Source organism: Sabethes cyaneus, chromosome 3 (genome assembly GCF_943734655.1).
Source record: "Sabethes cyaneus chromosome 3, idSabCyanKW18_F2, whole genome shotgun sequence".
In the NCBI taxonomy this organism is placed as follows: Eukaryota; Metazoa; Arthropoda; class Insecta; order Diptera; family Culicidae; genus Sabethes; species Sabethes cyaneus.
Window position 1 is genome coordinate 209,494,406 of NC_071355.1, and position 23,356 is coordinate 209,517,761.

A 23,356-nucleotide genomic window follows, 5' to 3' on the forward strand; every position below is an offset into this window, starting at 1 on the left:
ATAATAATGATGTGGCACAATTAAAAAAGCTTTATAATAAAAGTGAAGCATATTACGTTCATGCACAAAGCGAAAATTGGTGTTATGCGAAGTTCGAGAATCACCTCCATCGTTCTGGTGCTTCATTATTAGATGATACGGAATCATGGAGACACACGGTTGCTAGTTTCATTTCGGAGTAGAAGGATGTGATATTTCCTAACAGCATGCCTTAGCGTGATACTGGTTGGTTGTATGGTAATCTATACTATAATCAAATTTACATTCTGCATTGCACGTTGGTTCCGAGCATCACTGACAACAACAAACGGGGCCCTGCGAGAAACTTCATCCTGGAAACTTATCCTTCGGCTTTTACTTTGCTATACACTGTGCACCCCAGTGTGCAATGAACCAATTCCCTTTGCAAAACATGCACGTGACTTCTGTCTTTCGGCTTCCGGTAGAGATCCGTACACTTACGTTCTGGCTTAGATATTAGATGCGGTAGTTAAAAGATGTGCTATGATCCCGCGGAATGAATGAATGACACATCATCGATTTGCATCGAATTAGCATAATATCACACACTCGCTGAAATGTAAATTCCCAATGCGCGATGTACCTAACGGTATGAGACAAACGATGCAATAAGTTGGAGCCGCGATAAACTTTCAATTTATTCGCACAGTTAGCGAAACGTGAACCAGTCGTTGGAACTATTCCATACAGTAAGCAAAGGATCGACATGTGGTTGGTGATAGTTGAAGATGAGTACTTTTTTTCGACATCGTTAGCATTATTTCTCTGTGTTAATAGTCAATTGGTAAATATCTAAGAACTATATAGCTAAAATATATAATATGTTAAAGAGTGTCTGTCTGCCTCGCTAACCGTGTAAAGACAAATTCTGATTTCCGTGCCATTCCTTTTGTGCTTAACTGTTTAGGTTTTGTTATTCACCAAAATATTTAGACCATTTGACAAAAATTTTGAACTGTTTGAGAGTGTTTTGTTTAAGGTCGGAACGTTACGAGGAGATCATTGTTTTCACATATGAAATTCTGAGCTCTTTATATACATTAGAATCTACATGTTTTCTTTCGAACAAAATATCCTACTATTTAGCTAATATTCGTCAATTGAAAATGGCGAGTTTGCAGTATCTAAAACGCTAACAAAATTTTGCACTACGTTGACTGTAGCCGTTTTTGTGCTGTTGAGCTCTCTGGATGCTTTTATCTAGCCATCGTTAAGGGCAGGGGTTACCCAGCCGTACTTTTCGTGCGTTTTGACTAGTGAACGGAAGGCTTCTTCGGCCGTTCGCCTGAAACAAAAAAAAAACGGGAATGTTACCGGTAATGGTTATGAGATGGTTTTGTTCATCGCACAAACGCTGCCTTACCTGGTGAACTCTTTGTTGGATTTTGGCTTTCGTGACACTCGGCCCTGTCCCTTGACCAGACTGGCAGCGAATTGCATCAGAACGGCTTCCACCGTGTAGGCACTGGCCCAGCCGCGCGGTGTTAGCAATTCCATACAGATGGCTCCGCCTTCCATCACGAAGCCTTTCTCGATGCGGGGCTCGACGACACGCATGAACGGTGGGGCAAACGGGAAATTGTCCGGAAAGACCAGATGCAGCAGAATGAAGGGAATATTTAGCTCGGTCAAATCTTCCGCCAGTGGTGAATCCGGATCCACCCGGTAAAGCCGAGCATGCCACTCGTACAGATTATCGTTCACCAGTTCGACCTGTGGGGCAGAGGGGTATGTTTATGTTGTCCGCAAATATGTCGGGAAATACTTACGGTGAAGTAGGGATCGGACCGTGAATGCTGTAACCGTTCGATTTCCTTCAGCTCCTTCATTAGCCGCCTGGATCGGATTGTTGTATCTAGAGGCTTTGGTACGGTAACGTTCACTACACTATTGTTGCTAGGTGCGACGACGCTGGAAGAGTTTGAAGAGAAGAAATACCTTCAGTTAAATTTGTTCTTATATGGCAGAATAGCTAAGATAGTTCAATGAGAACTGAAATATGTAATGAAAGAGAAGATTCGAACTAAAGATGTTTGGCAAAGTTTGCGCAGTTTACGGATATTATAAGTACATATCATTACAAAAAGTTAATAAATATGTTTGAGAAAAAGATTATTTGATTTACTTGTTTGTTACTGAAATGTTTTGTGAAGCCGAAGGTCTTGTATGACAATACGCTGTATGATGACAATAAATATGTACATAAAATTCATTTCTGGACAAACCATCAAATCGCCACTAATTTTGACTTGAAATTTAATTCAAAGCAGTACTAAATATGTGCTGTTTAATGGCATTTTATGTAATATGAAATTCCTCTAACATAAGCCTACACATGGTTTAGTTCGTAAACAGACTGATGAAACCTGCATGTTGTAGGCGAAAGCCGTATCTATGAGGAAAAAATAAGCTGCTGGTCGCGCTTAATCGCTTATATAAGTATGTCGCTCAAAATTATCCTCAGTGCGTATATCGCCTCCAAAATGATACGGATAAGCAGCTTTTGCGCGTCGAATACGATTTTGTTGAGTACATAACAGTACGTAACTCTTATTTGCAATCTAATTATACATATGAAAATGCTGACTGGGGTAGGATTATATCAGATCATTAGATCAAAGGCTAATGTAGACTGCATTTCTGGCATATGTATGCTTAGTTTATAAGAATCCGTGAGTGCCATTGTTTAAGTGAATGTTTAAAACAGAAGAGCGAAATACTTAGATTCAATCTTTCATTGAATACAATGGTTGAAAATACGTGGACGGAGGTTCATAGGTACCACACCTGCAACCATTGAGACGTAGAGATTTCTTTTAAAAATCACTTATGTGCATCATAAAGGTGGAAATAGTAATAAATGACCAGCCCACAGATTGAAGTTGATTATGATTATGTGTAGCTTGACATGTTTCAATAATCTTACTTTAATTCGTTTGTGGCCTTTAAAAGGGCCATTGGTTACAAATAACATTAAAGCCATAGCACGTTCATCGCAAATATGATGTGCCATTCGAATGTCCTTCTCTTTTGACATGAATGGCAACAGGCACGTAAGTTAGCGGTGTCGATTCACTGTCTCTTGTTACGAGAAGATTTCAATAGTTTACTTTCACAGCTTACCGCTTGTAAATTCTTTCCTCCGAAAACCCCCGTTTGCCTAATTTGGTTCCCTTTGCTTGATTAGTTCTAGAGCTATGAGGAAATTTGTATCTCATTTGTGTGGGGTCCCCCTTCTTAAAGAAGGCAAAGGTCCTAATTCACCATTGAAAAAATTCTTGCCTTCGTCTCAGTACACCATGGAAAAAAATGTTGCCTTCTAAAACCCCCACATGCCAAATTTGGTTTCATTTGCTCGATTAGTTCTCGAGTTATAAGGAAATTTGTATTTCATTTGTATGGGAGCCCCCCTCTTAGATGGGAAAGGGGCTTCAGTACAATATAGAAAAAATTCTAACCTCCGAAACCCCCCCACATGCCCAATTTGGTTCCTTTTGCTTGATTAGTTCTAGATTTATCAGGAAATTTGTATTTCATTTGTATGAGAGCCCCCCCTCTTAGAAGGTGAAGGGGTCTCAGTACACCATGGAAAAAAATTCTGCCTTTTAAAACCCCCACATGCCAAATTTGGTTCCATTTGCTTGATTAGTTCTCGAGTTTTTAGGAAATTTGTATTTCATTTGTATAGGAGCCCCCCCTCCTAAAGAGGGGAAGGCCTCTCAGTACACCATAGAAAAAATTCTTATCTCCGAAAACTCCCACATGCCCAATTTGGTTGCTTTTGCGAGCTTAGTTCTCGAGATATAAGGAAATTTATATTTCATTTTCACGGGACCCCCTCCTGAAGAGAGGAAGGGGTCTCAGTATACCATAGAAAAAATTCTTGCCTTCTGAAACCCCCACATGCCAAATTTGGTTCCATTCGCTTGATTAGTTCTAGAATTTTTAACTTCACTTCAAATTCGTTCTAGAATGATATGCAGGGTCCAGTTGATTCCGAAAGACCATAGCTCACCCATTTGCCTCCAGTTCCGCGCTATTGAGAAATACTGGGCAATCATGAAGAGGAGAATAAAGGCCAAACCGATGGGCTTAGAAAGTGTGCGCCGCCTAATGAGCGAAGGAAAAGTGAAACCGTGACGAATAATTTTATCCCTATTTTTTTTTAAAGTATGAAGAAAATGCTACATTTGTGTAAGAAAAAATCTTGAAATCAATATTGCGTGTATAATTGTTTTTGTTCCAATACTATCTGAAGCAAGCTTTATGATCTTTAGGCGTGGTACACAAATTACGTAACGCAAAAATTCCGGATTTTTTACCCCCTCCCTCCCCCATGTAACGATAAGTAACGCTTGGAATAACCCCCTCATTAAATTACGTAACGATAACCAAACCCCCTCTCCCCTGAACTTCCGAAAAAACGGCAAACGATTTTTCTTCCGGTACGGTATGTACATTAAACCTAGTACAGGTATACCTCCATATTACGTACCCTCGTTAGTACGTACCCTCGATAATACGTACCCTCCATAATACGTACATTTTGCCTCGATAGTATGTAAATTTTCCAACAATGATTTTTTTTTATTTTCTATATAAAGCAGAAACTTTTTTATGATTATTTTTGAGTCAATACAAGCAAATACGAATTCAATAATTATAAATTTTTGAATAATATCAGTTATTTCTGTTAATTAAAAAAAACATTTATTTTAAAAACAATTGTCAAATAGTAAATTAATCAAATATACGTTCTAAATAACAATTATTTGTGTAATACGCTTACTATCCATAAAAGCATAACTGTCCCATATGGAAAAAGTGAAGTGTGTGGACACTAGTAATTAAACTATCCACATTAATTTTGTTGTAAAATTAAACACAAATGCATTTTTTTTCAAAAATTTCGGAGATTGGACAGTTATGCTTTTATTTACAAGCTCAAGTTGCTAAATAAAAGCATATCTGTCCCATATATTCTATTTAAATTTGTAAGATTGCATGGCGAAAGATAGTTCCTATGCCAGTATATACGCAACCGGACTGCTCCTATAATATTTCAGGATTTTAAAATCGTGATTAAAGCTGCCAAGAAAGACATCGCGGTTACAGTTTATTAATTCCAATATCTCAAAGGCATTCTAAAGATTATATTCAAAAAAGGGCACCTTCGCTTTTAAATAGAGCTTGAAACTTGATGAAGTTGGATTTTCGAACTTCAAGTATGCTCTACTGTCGAAAAAACAACACAAGCTATTTTTTTGAAAACTTTTCAAACGAAATAAAAAATCACCATAAAGGACATTGTGGAATCGAATCATAGAGAAAAGCTGCTCTTCTCTCTGTCATCGCCGAATAAAAATGTGCCTGTGTGAAATATTTGGCGATTGAGAATATTTTTGTTAAGTTATTATCACACCTAATAGAGGCGCAAATTAAAAGAATATTGTTACCTCAACTGGCAAAAAGAAAATGTTTATAATGGATAATATCACTAGGGGATAGCTATGATTTTATTTTGCATATGGAACAGTTCAAGTTTGATATTTCTTGTAAATTTTTTTGAACAAAGTCCATCTAAATTATAGTTTTTTAGGATATAAATAAGCTACTTCCATGTTTTTCTCAAAATCGAAAAAAAATCATATGGGACAGTTATGCTTTTATAGATAGATAAGCAGCCTCATAAGAACATCTCCAATTTACGCAACCTACAGCTGAAGCTCCGATTATTGTAGTTAAATATTTTCTGTTCATAGCACATACTTAGCTTATTGTCCAACATATAGATACTGGAAGCTCACTCTGGAGATATTAGCGGAATTGGCATGAAATATATGACGGCTATGTTCATGCTTCCTTATTTCAGCTTATATTGACAACTACGTACCAAACATTTACCTAGATTTATTCGATTAAAATATGTAAATTTTCCATTTGAGAGAGAATTTTGAAAAAAATTAAGTATTTTTGAATTTCTTTTGCTTTAATTTTCAACTATTTTTTTAACATTCGTAGTTCTTTTTCTAAAATAAGTTAACTAAGGTAATTATTTATTTCATACTATATGAATATTTGGAACGTTTAGACAATATTTAGCATAATGAAAATAATACTTTACAATAAAAATTGTGATTCGATAGTACGTACGCTAAACGATACGCGAGTGTACGTACTATCGAGGTATACCTGTATCGAAAGTAGTACGCTGTATATAACCAACGTATTTTGGACCCCATCAACAGCTGTATATAATTTGGACACTTGCATTTGATTTTGCTGTAAGTATCCAAATTATGTACAGCTGCTGATGAGGTCCAAAATACGTTGGTTACCCTAGCAAATGAGACGTGTTACGCAGCGCATTACTTCCGACTCTAGGTACGCGCGGTACGGAAAAAAATTGTTGCCGTTTTTTCGGAAGTCCAATTTTGTCCTGGTTACACAATATTCGGAAATGTAGTAGGATCGTCTTCACCAGCTACAAACTAGAATTTTGAATTTGAATATCCATCAGTCTAAACCAATTCACTATTTCACACCATCAACACGTCCTTTCTTCGTTTTGCAGCTATTTTTTGGTATTCATAATTTTGTTACGTAACTATTCTTCTGACTCTCCCTCCCCCCTATGTAACACAAAATAACGCAAACTCGACCCCCCTCCCTCCCCTCCAAGCGTTACGTAATTTGTGTACGAAGCCTTATGAGCAACTAGCTGACCCGACAAACTTCGTATTGCCACAAATTAAACTGTGTTGTACATAAATCGTGAATCTCGGATGACCTTTGTCACAACCTCGAGTTTGGCTAGTTTCTGAGGAGCTCAACCTTAGATGATTCATTTTGGCAGTTACGCAACTATGAAAGCAAGGGTAGTTTAATATACAGGGATACCTCGATATAAGACAATTTATAATTTCAAAAAGTTGTCTTATATCGAAACATGATTTTTTCAAACATTTTTGCATTAGCTGTCGCCAATTTTGTTCTGTGTTGTGTGATTACATTTTTTGAACTATTTTGTATTGTTTGAGCTATTAGTTTTTTACAATTTTTAGCATTATTTAGAAAAAATGAACATTTTTATGGCGCCGGTTTTGGATTGGAAAATTGGCTCAGGTGTCGTTACCAACTATGTCAAAGCAATTTGTCTTATAACGAGGTAAAAATTGTCTTATATCGAATTGTCTTATATCGAGGTTGTTTTATAACGAGGTTGTCTTATATCGAGGTATCCCTGTACAAATTTGGAATTTTTCCTCACAGTAAAATAGCAAACAACCCCCCCCCCCCCTCAGCGTCCCGTTGCGTAACCAGGTAAAATAAAGCGAACAGCACCTAGATATTCGCCGTGATTGTATAACATTTCGCCGAATATCATTTCGCGACAAACCTTACGCGGAATGCAATTCACGGAAAACTTTTTTGTGGAAAGTACTCTTTCGCAGGGGGGATCCTCTCCTTACTCGCTATCGCTCGTTCTGACCCAACTAGAGGAATGTAATAGAGGCCTACACACTTAAAAAATCCAGCAAAATTTGCCGAGATTTGGACAGCCGAGCGTTCGGTGAAAATTTAAGTTTTGCAAATCGACGTTTACGGTTCTTTATTAACGTTTGGCATCATAAAAAATTTTACCGAACGCTCGACTGTCCAAATCTCGGCAAAATTTTGCTGACTTCGGCACTTTTTTTTAAGTGTGTAGGAAAACAAATAAACAACCCCCTACCACAGGGGCAAGGGATTCATTTGTTTTGGAGCCCCACCCCCGCCTCTTAAAGGAAGAAGGGTCATAACCCAGTAAACCATTTGGTTTGTATATCTCGATTGCAACTGAGATATACGAAATCATATCTGAACGAAAAAATTATATTTCACGCCATATAAGAACATATATGTACCAAAGTGGATGCGATATACGTGCGAAAGCTTTGACAATTATTTGTAATTCTTTTTTGCGTAGTTTTTATAACACGCAACTAAATACTCCTGAATATATGATTAAGATATAATCAAATATTGCAATCGTCTATACTGCTTTATAATTCACAGTCATGAATTGTATATGAAGGCACGCACGACTGCAAAACAACTTATTGTTTACTTCGATTTGACATACTCTAATTATTATACAATTCCAATGTGAAATTGACATGAAAACGATTTATTATGAGCTTTCTATTACGATTTTGTGTTATCTGGGAATTCACGATAGAAAAAATTCTTGCCTCCAAAAACTACCACACTTCAAATTTGGTTCCGTCTGCTTGATTGATTTTTTTATTTTATTTATTTAGTCGTCAAATCATAGTAGACCTTTAGTTATTACATTATATTAGTTCTATCACAACAACACAGTCTACAAAGAAAACTGAACAGTGCAACTTTTAAATTACATAATATTGCTTACATTTTTTGCATCTAACGCGTAGAATTAAAGTATTGTTTTAATTTTAATTTAGACATAGTAAAGTCAATATTTTCGCAATGTTGGTTATAGGCGATCATCATCTGATTTAAAGGCCCGAATTTGGCATAGTTTGTGCGACAGTGACTTATGCTAAATATATTTCGGTTCCGCAATTGACGGTTCGGTACATAAAAGCTGAGTTTGGATAAAATTTCCATAGAATCTATACGGTGTGAAACAATATCGTTTATAAATGACACTTTGGCGAACTCACGTCGCTGTTTTAGTGTCTGTATATTTATAAGCAAGCAGCGGGCTTCATAAGAGGGAAGAGGAAAGCTTGTCCAATTTAGTTTACGCAAAGCAAACAGCACGAATTGTTTTTGTACTGATTCTATTCGTTCCTGGTGTATTAATGAAAATGGTGACCAGACTATGCTACAGTATTCTAATATTGACCTCACATATGCAAGATATAGTGTTTTTATTGTGTATGGGTCACGGAAGTCGTAGCTAAATCTTTTTATAAATCCTAGCATACTGTTAGCTCTGTTGATAATTGTGTTATAATGTTCAATAAATGTTAGTTTTGAGTCTAATATAACTCCTAAATCTCTGATTTTTTCACACTTTTCAACCAAATTATTTCCTAGAGAAATTGTAATGTTTGGCATGTTTCTTTTTCTACTGAAGGCTATTGATCTACATTTATGAGTGTTAAGTTGAAGAAGACTTTTGTTACACCAAATATAGAAAACCTGTATTTCGAGCTGGAATACTCTGACGTCCTCCTCGTTTGTTATTTCTAAAAAGAGCTTCATATCATCGGCATATACTAATACCCTAACATTTTTCAGCAAGAAAGAGATATCGTTCTCAAATAAAATAAACAAAAGAGGGCCTAAATGTGAACCTTGGGGAACTCCAGAGGTTACTTCTAGAGGGTTTGACTTTTTCCCTTCAAATTTGACTATTTGCTGACGATTAGTCAGATAGGATTCGATCCATTTAAGCAGATCTGATTGGATTCTTGAGATATGAGGAAATTTGTATTTCATTTATATGGGAGCCCCTCTCTTAAAAGGAGGAGGGGTCATAATTCACCATAGAAAAAATTTCTGCCTTCTAAAACCCCCACAAGCCAAATTTGGTTCCATTTGCTTGATTAGTTCTGAAGTTATGAGGAAATTTGTAATTCATTTGTATGGGAGCTCCCCTCCTGAACAGGGAGGGGCCTAAGTCATCAAAAAAAAAATTCTTGTCTCCGAATACAGCCACATGCAAAATTTGGTTCCATTTGCTTGATTAGTTCTCGAATTATGAGGAAATTTGAATTTCATTTGTATGGGAGCCCCCATCCTAAACAGGGGAGGGGTCCAAATTTATCAAAAAAAGAATTCTTGCCTCCGAAAATTTCCACATGCCAAATTTGGTTCCATTTGCTTGATTGGTTCTCAAGTTAAGAGGAAATTTGTATTTCATTTGTATGGAAGCCTCTATGGGTCATAATTCCCTTCCTAAAGAGGGAAGGGGTCTCAATTCACCATAGAAAAAGTTCTTGCCTCAAAAACATCCATATGCCAGTTCGGTTCCAATTGGTTAATTAGTTCTCAAGTTATGCAGAAATTTGTGTTTCATTTGTATGGGAGCTTCCCCTCTTAGGGGGGTGAGGGGTCACTAACTATCATAAGAACCTTCTCCGGCCCCAAAAAACCCTACATGTATATTTTCACGCCGATCGGTTTAGTAGTTTTCGATTTTATAAGGCACAAACTGACAGACTGACAGAAATCCATTTTTATAGGTATAGATGATTCGAAAATCATCAATTGATAGCTGTGCCTCTGACACTACTGGGCTGTAAACAGCGAGTTTGGAAGACGTAAATATCCAGTGATTGATATGTTTTCTCCTCCGCTGACTGCTACCCCGTTAGTACCCAAATGAGCTCACTTTTTGCTACCAACGGCGTAGCAGCCCCATAGCACCGTAAATACAAAAGATAAAATTATACTTTCTTCAGCAATATTGTAGATAATAATTTACTCTATAATTGCCCTTTACATTACTTTCTCGAATTCTGTTTCATTGAGGCGTTGTAGTCAAATGAGTATCTACTGAGCAAAAAACTGAAAATGAAGCCTGCTTACTCGTTAATTAACATCTGTGCTATTTATTGATTATTGACTGTGAAAAGCGCTGGAAGCTATGCAGATCTATATCGCTATTTCAAGACTAGTTGCTGATACTGCTTGGTGGTTACAGCTTGACGAACACAATACCAAAACAGAGCTAGTATCAAATCTAGCAAGCTTAGGTAATAATTGGAAACCACAAGTTAGCGCCTAATAAAAAATGTAAGTCTAAAATTTTCCAAATAGAAACCGATGCACAATATTTTTTGTTCAAAACATTTTTAAATTTCGGTCTTCCTTCATTCCTTTACTCAGTCTTTCTGTAGCATGCTGTGAAACTTGTTAAAAAACGGAAAACATGGTTTTTGAAAAAGCAGTTGTTCAAAATTGCTTAATTAACCAAAGTTATAAAGGGTGCTTCCAAATCTATGAACGTATAGTTGGTGTTAAATTGACAATTTTCAGCCAGATCGTAGGTCGAATGCTATAAAAATTTAATGTTTTGACGAATGCCTTCCACATGAACTTGCAGAAAAGTGCAATACTTTGTGTATTGCTTCTATATCCATTGCATACAATTTAATTCCTACAAAGTATGATAAGAAACTTTATTTCCGCACACGAAGCCGCGGGCTCCGACGCAAGTCGACGCCGGATGCCCGAGCGTCCGGCGAGGAGCAGCACTAATGCTAGAAAAGTTATGCCCCCTGCTGGGAGAAGGTCAGCTTGTTTGCAGATGAAAACATCAAGCCTGCGAGCCTTCTAGTCCAAGCTCGTGTCAACAACTAACAAACTCATTATTTTGTAATCCGTTTATGCAAATGATATCTTCCTTCCTTCCTTCCGTCACTTACCATCTCAGCCTCCGCATGGGACTGCCTGTGTTGGTTTTGTTGATGCTATTGTGACTACTACTGCTTCCGCTGCTGCTCCCACTAGGAATGATGGCCCCTGCTACCGCCAATGTCGCTGGATGCGCTGGATGCAGCAGCGAATGTCCATCTGGCCCCGGTCCAACCTGCTGTTCTGCTCCGCCTCCGCAGGCACCGTGTAGCGGAAGCGGAAGCGGCTGCTGTTGCTGTTGTTGTTGTTGTTGGTCCTTATCCTTTTGCCCTCGGTCTTTTTTGTCGGGACTTTTGAAAAATTTCCGAATTGCCGCTGCGACTTTATCCTTCGATCGGGAGGACATTTTTTCGCCGTTTCCGATTCTGCGGGTGACGAAGATGAATGGATGTACGAAAATGATGACGGTTATTTGAACAGAATGACTTTAATCAAAGTTTTCGTTTGGGCCACTTTTTTTTGGAGACTAAATAGAAACAGCCAGCTGTAGGTATATTTAGAAGCTTCCACAAACAACTTGACGCTGGGAGCACCCACTCAAGCAAATTGGTTTATCTTTCCGACGCCCGACGTTCCTTCTTCTATTTTTATCGTTGCTACTGCTCGCTCTTCCTCCGACTACTTTTGCTGACTTGCCGATAAAACTTGCGAAAACCATCTGCCGATTTCGCTTTCGCTCTTGGGCGCCCAGTTCAGTCCCTTCTAGGGATTTCGCTGCAGGTGTGCTTCGGTACTGGTGTTTATTAGTTTCCCATTGGACGTTCCATATCCGTTGTGCGGTGGTGGTCAGATGGCACTGGTCGGAGAGGAAAGCGCAATGTCCACACGGTTGGTGGTGGGTGGTCGTGTTTTTTCTTTGCTTTTCCTTTAGTTTATCTGATGACAGACGGAGATCGGTGAGCACTGTTCGAATCGTGCGAATGTCTGTGCTCAAGTGTTTGTTTTTGTCAGTTTTAGTGACTAGTTTCGAGACAAGAAAATCGTCGAATGGCTGCACGTGCTTGAGAGTTCATATTGAGGGATCCAAATAGCAACACGGAGCTTTTTTTGAGTACCGCTAATGAACGGAAACTCGAGGACCAATTTATTCTGGTTCGCACTAAGCAGCCTTTTTAGATTCGGGTTCAAGCACGTGGTGTTTGTTGGTTCTACGTTCACTTTCCTTTTGTGATAAATAGCCGGTAGGGGAAAACTTTCTATCCACTGCGTACTCTTATATCGTTTTGAGTGCAAACGGCTTAGATGTTTTTTCATAAGTCCAGCTTCTGGAAAATCTTTCAGCCGATCTGCTTGCAGGCTGCAACACAAAAAATGCAAGCAAAGTTTTCCGTTTACGATGTTTTTTGCTTGAAAAAGTTTGCCGCTTTTTATTTGATTTTCTATTCTTTTGGCAGCCGTTTGCTGTTGGTTGAGCGTATGCAGGCAGCGCAGAGCCGTTTGGTTAGACAGGAATCCTTGGTCCTGAAACGGATACAAGATGGTAAGTAGGGTAAAGAAAATTTGAGTGAGATTGTTTGAATGAATGTAGAAGGAGGAGAAAAGCCTAGCAACAGAGGGAGTACACGAAGGGAAGTTAAATAACGAGCAGTTTTCCTTACCATGGACTGCAATTACATAAATATTTGTCGAAAGTTATTACGATGGATTCCGCACTCAAGCCCACTGACTACTGGTAGCAGACGAGGCGGGCGTAACTAGGAATGGGGCTTTATTTGCAATTCAACGATCACTTTTGTGTGCTTTTCTTCTTGTCGAATCTGACAATTTATGCTAGCAACGGAATGTATGGACAGAGCGGAATCAACTGATGAATACGATTCTACGAGAAGCTTTGGCGGTACCGAGAAATTATGCTTTTAACAACTTTTAACCGCTTACCAGCAGTGACTATTGGGGTCAGCAGAATCTTTTTCGACCTGAATTGCCATTCGTTAGAAATTGGATATGGCGAAGAATTATAATAAGATTCATACTGTAGAGGAATTTATTCTTTATTTGAAACGTGGAGAAAAGCTAGAGGCTGAGGAATTTTCTTTTTCAAAGTTGATTTTTACTTATTGAGAAACGCTGCGCAACGCAACATACTGAAAATAATTTAAAATTTCCAAGCTTGGAAATTTTAAATTAATGCCACATTCAGCAAAAAATGCGGAAGTTGAAATAACATATTTTCTCCGAAGATACTTTATGCCTAGGACTAGCGGTTTAAACGTAATTACTTTTGTCCACCTAGATTTGGGTTTCATCCCACGGTGCGGCACCAGGAACAGGGGGGCCAACGTACACGATGGTTCGACCAGGTCGAAAGCAATTTGCGACTTCTGAGACGACTAGGAAATTGGCGACGAGTGGCCCAAGACCGAGTTGAATGGAGACGAATGCTTAAAACAGCACGAGCCACCCCGGCTCTGTGCTGCTGAAGAAGAAGAAGAAGTAGTAGAATACGAAACCTGAAATTAAATAAAAGAGAAAACTTTCAAATTAAATTCTACTATGTATATTTATTCGCGACAGATACGTATTTTGCCTACGGCTTGCTTGCTTCTGATGAAACTTGCAAGTCGTAGGCGACATACGTATCTGAGGCGAATAAATATACATAGTAGAATTTAATTGGTAAGTTTTCTTTTTTATTTAATTTCAGATAATCGGTTTTATTGCTGCTTTGTGCAGAGCTATTTGAGCTTATAACCTGATTCATAAAGAGGTTTTAAACAACCTTTTGAAGAGTTTTATTGGTTTATTATTAGTAGCTCATCGTTTTATTAGTGGTTGTATGAAATTGTTCATGAAAACCATTACAAAACCCAATTTAATCCACCTAGTTGTGAAAGGAATCTTTGTTATACCATCTTATATGTCATTTGACATAGGCATTTTCAGTTAAAATATTATTTTTAATTTGTATTTGAATTTGTAATTTTCATAAAACTGACAGAGTCAAATTATATACGCATCACTTTGAACTAAATTCTTATATAAACTGTTTCTTAGGCCCAGCCGTTCTCAAGTTATTCAGATGTGAAATCTCAAAATTATCTATTGGAGTCAACACATGCAAAGTATCCGATAACCGTGTAATCGACTTTCACGGATTTGAACCAAATTTTGTTAGATTGTTCATTTTAGGTCAGAAAGCAAAAATCTTAAATTTGGTGCCGATTGATACCTCCATTAGTGATACGATTAGTGGTAGTACCTCCTTTTTAAAAAAAGACTCGTTTTGTCAAACCTTTTTATTTTTTACTTACAGATAAACCTGGAAATCTCGTCCAACATGTCAAAAGGTCCAATGTGCAAATGAGAGATTCTCTTTGCGTCCAATTAAAGGTTTGGTCATTAAGGTTTTCTTGAATAAATTTCATCAATCATTTTTAAATATCTTTTGACTAGTAGAACCAATCCTTATGAAATTTGGTAAATACATTTGCAGTGTTAAGACCTCTCGTTTAATACTAAAACAATTGAACAATTAGATAAATTATCTTGGTTAAAATCGCTATAAAGTATTGTAAATTTTAACGTGTAACTTCAATTACTCATAACTTTCAAGCTAAAAGTCCAATCAAAAAACGATTCAATAGTGATCTATCCGGCTATATTACCTTTCAAATGAGGATAATAGCGCATAAATCGGCTTGGCCATCTCTGAGAAACAGGCGATAATTATTACCTTGTCAAAACACGTTTTTAAGCATAACTTTTAAACTACTTATTTGTTTTCTATAAAACTTCCCGAAAAAATTTATAATTTAGAAAGAGCTTTCATTTGGTACTAAGATCATTGAAATCGGTTGTGTGGTTCCTGAGAAAACCGTGTCACGTAGTTTTCACATTTTTGCTTATAACTTTTAAACAAAACATCGGACCACGAAGCAATTCAATAGTGATATACTAGGCAATAATACCTTTCAAATGAGACTAATAACGCATAAATCGGTTCAGCCATATCCGAGAAACAGGCGATAAAAAATGAGCTGCACACACACATACACACACACACATACACACACATACACACGCAGACATTGCTCAGTTCGTCGAGCTCGGATCAGTTTTGTGTTTTTCGACCAATTTCTAAACCTTTATTATATACTATAACAAAGGTAAAACGTAATGAAACTGGAATTGTTACTGTGAATAAGCTCAAATAGGTTTATTTCGCTCTACCGAAAGCAGCAATAAAACCGATTTTGCTTTTTGCTGCTTGACGGCAACCGCCCTAATCTAATGAAACTTTTCGTTTTGTTTGATAAAGCTATAAAGCATAGGACTTCCTACGTCAAAAGCTAAATCAGTAAAGTTTTACTGTCAGATCATCCTAATCGATTCGGTATACAGCGACATTACCATAATAAATTATCCGAAAGAATATATAATAAATTTTCAGCAGTCTTCTTAGTTGTGCCTCATCTGCGCATTCAATTTTATCGTATACCTACATTGGAATGGTAAGTGGCTAAAGTTAACGCGTCATTAATATTTTGTTTCGAAAACTATATATTCGATTAGTCAATCTTAGTTTTTGGCAAAATCATTTTAGTTGCATTCTAATATGAAAACCGAGTAATCATCATAAATATAAGAGGCTTATGTCTGTTGCCAAAACAAGGGGCGCGATATGTATTTTCGTGGTAATAATCGCCTACATTAAGCAAAGACTCAAACCAATCATACCAGATTACATTCAAGACGAGCAAAAGTAACGTAGTTGCACTTCATAGAGTTACATAGCGTTAGCGTTACATAGCGTACCTCCAATTTGCTCTCAATTAGACGCGAGGCGACGCGCGGGGGTTACAGCTAGTACCTAATAAGCTCCTTTCTGGAACTCACAGTTTGCTTTGATGAATTGTTTTTGGCAGGTGGCCGCAATAAAGATCAATTTTGATTGGTGCTCCACACGACTAAAATTAAGTCGTGGGTGCACCATATCGTATTGCTCCACGAAATTCAAATTCAATTATCGTAGAGGTTAAAGACAGTTTCGGGAAGATATTGTTAGCGAGAGCATTGCTGGAATACTGTTCTCGGCACTGAATTATAATCTAGGAGTACCCGAGAAAATTACCGTTCCGAGTGTCTCCAACGTATCTCTCTATTCAGGGAATTGGATCCTCCCAATGTGTGTCCATAAAGCTTGTGGCCGCAAAAGTAGCTCAGAGGTCCCGGTAAATCTCTTTCTTCGAATAATCTAAGCAGTTAATCAAGTTTTACTTGAAACCTCGAGTTTCAATCTGTCGAAATGGAACCTGCCCGAATAAACGTTTTTGACGGACTCAGCATTCAACGCATCCGGTCCGATGGATATTAGTAGCGCAGGGTTTAGAATTAGAGATCTGGATTTACTTTTTTTGTATGCCAGAAGGGCATTGGGTTAAAAGGCCACTACGACAGTCTTGATGATCGTCTTTTGTGGCAGGCCCCTGGATTTACTTACGGAAAGAAAAATGCAAACAACAGAAACAGGACCCACTTAATATGCCAAAGAATGTGTTCGGTTGGATCATTTTCGGACGTATTTCAAGTGGCCCTACAAACGTTCCTCGTTCCATCGTCTACATCCGCTCTACATTCCATTCCTTCCATTCCATTCCCACAATCCATTCTCGATTATCATCACTCTATCGCGAAGCTCGTTGTCACCGACTATCATCAGAAGCTGTTCGAGAGAAATATTGGTTTACGAGCGTTCGCCAATAGCTAGAAAGGTAGTTCACGATTCTGTACTAATAGTAAGAACAGCTAATGGTTACCCCTCAGAGAGGGTCACAAAGTGCATACCATTTCAACGTCTTGAAATCGATTATTGCGGTTATTCCAGGTCATCTGCCTACAGCGTCAGTTCCATCCAGGGAAATGCTTCGCCACTATCTACGCTGGTCTGGTCACTAAGGTAGTGTACATAGACCTTACAGCTGCTCTCACTTCTCGTCTGGGCAAACTTAGCATCATCATGTGTGATAACGCCAAAAATCTCGTTGCAGCAAAACCTAAACTCTACAATATGCTCAGATTGTTCCGCAACTCGAACTTGTAGAACAGCAAGCAGCATTAGAGAAAATAGATTTCTGTTTCATACCCGCATGCTCGCCGAACTTCGGAGGTCTTTGGGAAAGCGCGGTGAAATCCTTCAAGACACTGCTCAAGAGGACCATCGGCCTATGCAGTCTTGTTTACGACGAATTTCATACGGTTGTGGCGCGTATCGAAACAATCCTTAATTCACATCTACTGATGCCGCTTTGTAATGATCCGGACATCTTTGAAGCATTGGCACCCGGGTGCTTTATTGATACAGGTGGTTGACACAGTACCACTCTGATATGCACAACCGAACCAAGTGGACCAGAAAGCAGAATAATGTTAGAGTTAGAACGACGGTGGTTTTGAAGGAGAAAGTTGTTTCCATCTTGAGGTGGCTTCTCGTTGCCGAGATTCACCCTGGAAGTGACGGCAACGTCCGAGTAGTGACCGTGGAACCAAGGATAGCTATAGTTATAGACGTGCGATCAGTAGAATCTCCTTAACCTCCCAGTTGGCTCCGAGGTATGATGCTGGCCTAATAAGCCAGTCGTCGTATGTTCGAATCTCGACTGGGAGAGGCTGTTAGAGTAAATAGGATCGTAGCAATTGGCCCTGCAATTGTCCTGCACTCTAACAGCTGGCTGCGAAGTCTGTCGTATAAAAACAGAAGGTCAAGTTTCGATAACGGAATGTAGCACCTAGGCTTTGCTCAGTAGAATCTATGTGCGACCCATGTTCGATAACCGGAAGGCCTGCACTCCCCAGTAAGTTACGTATTAACTGAAGTTTTTGGAGCATCTCAGTAGAATACGAAACCTGAAATTGAATAAAAAAGAAAACTTTCCAATACATAGGAGAATTTAACTGAAAAGTTTTCCTTTACATTTCAAGTTACGTATTGTTTTGACTTTATGGTTTAAAAGTTTATGGAATATTTTATTCGCAGTCATATCGTTTTCTTGCTTCGATTGATTCAAGCAAATGAGGGGTGGCCCTTTCCCCAAAATTTGAGGAAGCTTGTTTTGTCTCAGTGGTGGAATCATTGCATTGTACATGTTGCAGTTTAGCTGAGTAAATCAGCATGTTTAGTTGTCAGGGCTAGTCGCTGATGCAACCAAAGGGGTTACAATTCAGTAAGTATTTTTGCTAAGTATTTTAGTCAGATTTGTAATGGCAGCACCATCCATCGGCAGGAGCGATTTTCTCATATATTGGAATTTGATAGGACATCGGGATTACAAATTATATTTCCTAATTATAAATAGTTCTAACGATATATGACAAAACAAATTATTTAGAGGATAGAAAAGTTTTTTTATTTCGTTGATCAGATAATCCATTCTATTTTGCCGAAAATCTATCTATCAGTTTGCTTTAGTAACGCCATTCTTTTGGGCTGATGTGTTTACCCGACAAATCGTCGTAAATTATGTAATGGCCATTGGGAAGATCCGATATGTATGTGTAAGAGGCGATGCCATTATACTCTTCATCATGCAGACACCAGAGGACAGGAGCTGAATAATATATATCAACTAGAAGCGCACAGTTATTGCCTTTGGCCCCCCGAAATGGGGTAACCCCTTTCGGAGCCAAATTTATGGCTCATAATCTCTGCAGCAATCTAATTTTCTGAAAATGGTCATGGTGGAATGGGGGTAACGTCCAGTTCAGATCTAAAAGGTTTTGTCCTAATTCAGCAGCCATTCTTTAAGGGACATTTTTGTTCGTTACAGTTTACGAAAATGGTTTCACAGAATAGATCGCATTCAAATAACTCATGCGTGTATGTACAAATGTCAATTGAAATGAACAAGAGAACAAGTCCAAGCGAAAATAAAAACAAATATGCAAATTGATAGTTTTCATAAACGCTTTCACTTCCTGTTGCCTGCCATTCCTTCGTGTAATAGCTTGTAGGGTGGCCTCCATTTTTAAGTTACACCAACATTGTGAACCGTACCTTCTGCAGTGACGGATAGAGCTCATAGAACCAGCAACCAAAGTTTTACAAAAGAAAAAGAAAATTTTTAATTTCCTTTCACAGCATTACAGCTCAAGCGGGCAAGCGGTCAGCGTCAGCTGGTCAGCTGGCACTAGTGTCCACTTATTCGTGTTTTGCTATTTTTGCATATGGCTTTCGCAGTTCCGTCCTTTCGTCTTTCTAGTATAACAGAGTACGCCCATACGGGCATGATTGGTTTTATGCAAATCACTATTGACGGAGCCAGCGGTTCGCAACCGACCCCATCGGATGGCATTTCATGAAAAAAGATGAACACACTATGGAAAGCTTCACGCATCTGGGGTGGGAAATGCAGTACAAATGCTTTCAGTTGTTTTTATTTTGAACTTGTATGTATGTTTGTTGAGGACGGAGTCATATTTTTTATTAATGTTTATATTTCTATATTGTTTAATAATGTTTTTGAACTTTGGGATGTAAACCACTGGAGCATGTCAACAACTGCCGGAGGTATTCTGACTTGATTAATTTTCTTTTATGTTACTAAGTAATTATTTTTTATTTTGCGTTGATTATCATCGACATTGATTTCTAATCCATTTTTTTTTATTTTCTAGAATCTTCTATTGGGAAAAACCGAATTTAATACTTCAAACTATCTCAGATACACACATAGTTATCAGTCTTTGACATGTATGAATGCGTGAAAATGCTTCTGGCTATTTCACTCGCAACGTGGTGACGATGAAAACACCATCACTGCCCCTTCCACTGATTCACATTATTTTAACTCTCTAGGAAACATTTGTCTCCAGCTCGAGCGCGGAGCCTGAGCAATAGCGAATGTCGTCATTTCTTCCGCCTCATGGGACACAAATGGAGCCTTCAGTTGTCCTTGGAATCGGAATTATGTTAAATCTGTTGTACCGTATATGCAGCACACATGCAGCGACGCAAAGGCACACAGAAAGGAGGAGGCAAACGTTCGCACGACACCACCGTTTCACAAAGGCTTTGAAACACTCACAGTCGGAATTGGCGCGGAACAATGTCACTTTACTGGAAGAGCCTTTTGTAAACAGTTTGTACCATTTAACTTTTCAACGGAGGAAAGGGTTTGTTGTTGTTAGAAAAGTCTATTTGATTATTTTATCAACCATACGACGTACACCAGAATGGTGAACGAGGATTGCTCTTATAAAATATGTATTTTTCATACAAAATATTTGGTATGTCGAACACAATCCAACTCCTTTAAGTGGATTGCCGGTCTGGAGCTGGACGGGAAAATGCTAGAGTAAATATCTTGCCTTTCCGTCATCGTTGCACAGCTGCTATGCCATCATTCTCCGCATTCTCACTTTCTGCAATTTAATTCCATAAGATTTAAAAGTACAAACGACCAACATGAACCAGCTCGAATTGCAGAAAAGTTTTCCTCTATCCATCAGCAACACCGGCTTTCAAAGGCAAGCTGTGCATGTAGCCTGGCCTTGCCAGAGAAGTGATGTCAGCGGTTTATTTTCCAGTGCTGCTCTTCTGCTGCTGTTGCCAGGATACGCAGGAAACTGTGGTGGTTTTACGGTGACTACCTTTTGTGCTTCATAATAATGGCTTGTCTGCTGTAGTTCAGAGGAAAATTATGTACTCTGCAGCATAAGGGAAACGTTGTACATTCTATGTATTATTGTGTGCAGGAAGAACCGGATTCGGTTAGCATCGATTTGACGGCCGGAAAAGAAATTTTGCTATTGGTCGGAATATTGTGCAAGATATATCCTGTACTATTTGCATATATTTTTAGTCAGATGGAGGTTTTCGATAAGGAATAAAAGCATGGTAACTTATGCTGGCATCATCTTAATCGTTTAGCACTTATAATAAACAGTGTTTAGCATTTAAAGTTTTTCATTTTTCAGTTTTTAGATTTCAGTTTTTAGTTTTCTGTTTTCGGTTTCAATTTTCATTTTTCATTTTTCATTTTTCATTTTGCTCTTTTTCTTTTATCATTCCTTATTCTTCATTCTTCATTCTTCATTCTTCATTCTTCATTCTTCATTCTTCATTCTTCATTCTTCATTCTTCATTCTTCATTCTTCATTCTTCATTCTTCATTCTTCATTCTTCATTCTTCATTCTTCATTCTTCATTCTTCATTCTTCATTCTTCATTCTTCATTCTTCATTCTTCATTCTTCATTCTTCATTCTTCATTCTTCATTCTTCATTCTTCATTCTTCATTCTTCATTCTTCATTCTTCATTCTTCATTCTTCATTCTTCATTCTTCATTCTTCTTTCTTCATTCTTCATCTTTCATTTATATTTTTTTCACTTTTTCAATAAAAATTTTAATCTTAGGCGTACATTTGGAACGGATAGAGTTTCATCATTACGCAAGCTACACATGATCGCTCTCGTTACCACGCACCACGGTTGATGGATGATGATTTGAAATGCATCGGAATAAACTTCCAATTTACGATGATAATCAATTTGTCTAGTTACTATCGCTAGGCTGACTGATGGATGATACGGTATCTAATGGTTGCCTTCGTTACAGTAATTGGATCCGAGCACAAATTGGTATCGCAAATCCTGTTAGTAATTCATCACAAATTTTGGGATCATTGTCCTAGATTGCTTTCGATAAAGTCGATAGAGAAGCTTAGACGGCATTGATAGAATGAAATTCCGCGACGTGACAGAATCCACCGACGTTACAGATATTCGTCTCTGCATGCTAAGTCTGTCCCCAAAGTGAGAAAATTTACGTGTCGTTAAATGGAAACGAAATTATTCAAAGCGCACGCCGTCTGCCACGTTTCGCTATAAATTCAATATAACCGATACAGTACCGAATCTGTAGGCTTCCGAATTTCACATCCAATGCCCTCTTCCTGTTGACATCGTGTACCATTTTTGCGCATAAATTTATCCGGAGGGCTTCCAGCAGAGATGGTCCGAAATTTTGGGCTTTTCGCTTTCCGACAGTTCCCCGTTCGCGCGTGGAAATTCTGCAAGTTCACGGGCGCAATGGAATCCGGCACGGGACCCGGCACAGAGAACGGTCGATATCCAGCGTGACTTTCGACGTTGCTCTATCCGGTGATGTGATGTTCGTTCAGTATATGTTAGTAACGTTGCAATGCCGCCAGTTGGTGCCCACGTGCAGTCAGCAGATGGAAAAATATTGCCCTATCGAATTCATTAAAGGATCGTCTATCTTCTTTCGGCACTGATGCTGATGCTGCTGCTGCTTCTGCTGCTGTTGCTCTCGGCGATGACGACAGTGTCAATGCTGTCTACTTCAATGTGCTCAACGCTCAGAGCGACGACGACGAATTTATGTGATATGAATGGCATAAATTGGATTAATGGGCTCGAGGGATTTTCTCTTTAGGAGGAGATGCTGCTCTGCAATGTATGCGCACACATGTTCGGTGAAATTATGTACGAAATTTGATTTCTAACTTCGCATCTCATAAAATATGTGTCCAATTCGTTTAATTTATAACGGAATATGGATTTATGGATCCCTCTATCGACTTAATACATCCTCTGTAACGGGAAACCATACATCGTAAATTTTAAATAGAGATTATCCTTTCAATTTCTTCCCGGCAAAGTAACGATCTAACGCTAGCTGGAGCGGTAAATCGGATAGTCACTGGCGTTATATTAGAGTATAATAGACGAGACACTTTCTTCAGATTTCCATCGTGACATTTATCAATGTGCGCGTTTAACAGAAGCTAAAGGAGGGATGTTAACTAGCTTCGTTAGGTGATGGACACAGAGTGTATCCGTCGTACTGTTGAGTCTCTTGCCTACCAGATTCCGGGAGTGATGTTTCTAATGCATATATGTACATGCGTTCTCCAGGGAGCTTTATATTTCGTGTCGTACGTAATACATGTTACATGGCAGTTGAAATACAGCCAATGCGA

General features: G+C 38.4%; 1 protein-coding gene and 1 long non-coding RNA gene across 2 annotated transcripts in view; both read right to left on the reverse strand.

The window, feature by feature from the left end:
- Nucleotides 1-272: 272 nt before the first annotated feature.
- Nucleotides 273-11,947, reverse strand: LOC128742794 (ubiquitin-conjugating enzyme E2Q-like protein 1). The gene is made up of 4 exons (XM_053839252.1): nucleotides 11,427-11,947; nucleotides 1,791-1,932; nucleotides 1,385-1,734; nucleotides 273-1,306 (listed from the first exon to the last, which is right to left on the reverse strand). Exons 1-4 carry the CDS (start codon nucleotides 11,759-11,761, stop codon nucleotides 1,222-1,224), a joined length of 912 nt encoding a protein of 303 aa, XP_053695227.1. The 5' UTR covers nucleotides 11,762-11,947; the 3' UTR covers nucleotides 273-1,221.
- Nucleotides 11,948-12,294: 347 nt separating this feature from the next.
- The window catches only part of LOC128743430 (uncharacterized), a 131,249-nt gene continuing 120,187 nt past the window's right edge, over nucleotides 12,295-23,356 (reverse strand). Inside the window, exon 3 of the long non-coding RNA XR_008412299.1 lies at nucleotides 12,295-12,876. This is a non-coding gene — a long non-coding RNA (uncharacterized LOC128743430). The remainder of the gene's footprint in view (nucleotides 12,877-23,356) is intronic.

Excerpts from the sequence above, each read along its gene's own strand:
- LOC128742794 (XM_053839252.1), bottom strand. The coding sequence starts at position 11,761 with ATGTCCTCCCGATCGAAGGATAAAGTCGCAGCGGCAATTCGGAAATTT. Across the intron at positions 1,735-1,790 it reads GGTCCGATCCCTACTTCACC|GTCGAACTGGTGAACGATAA; the intron begins GTAAGTATTTCC and ends TCTGCCCCACAG. Across the intron at positions 1,307-1,384 it reads TCCAACAAAGAGTTCACCAG|GCGAACGGCCGAAGAAGCCT; the intron begins GTAAGGCAGCGT and ends TTTTTGTTTCAG.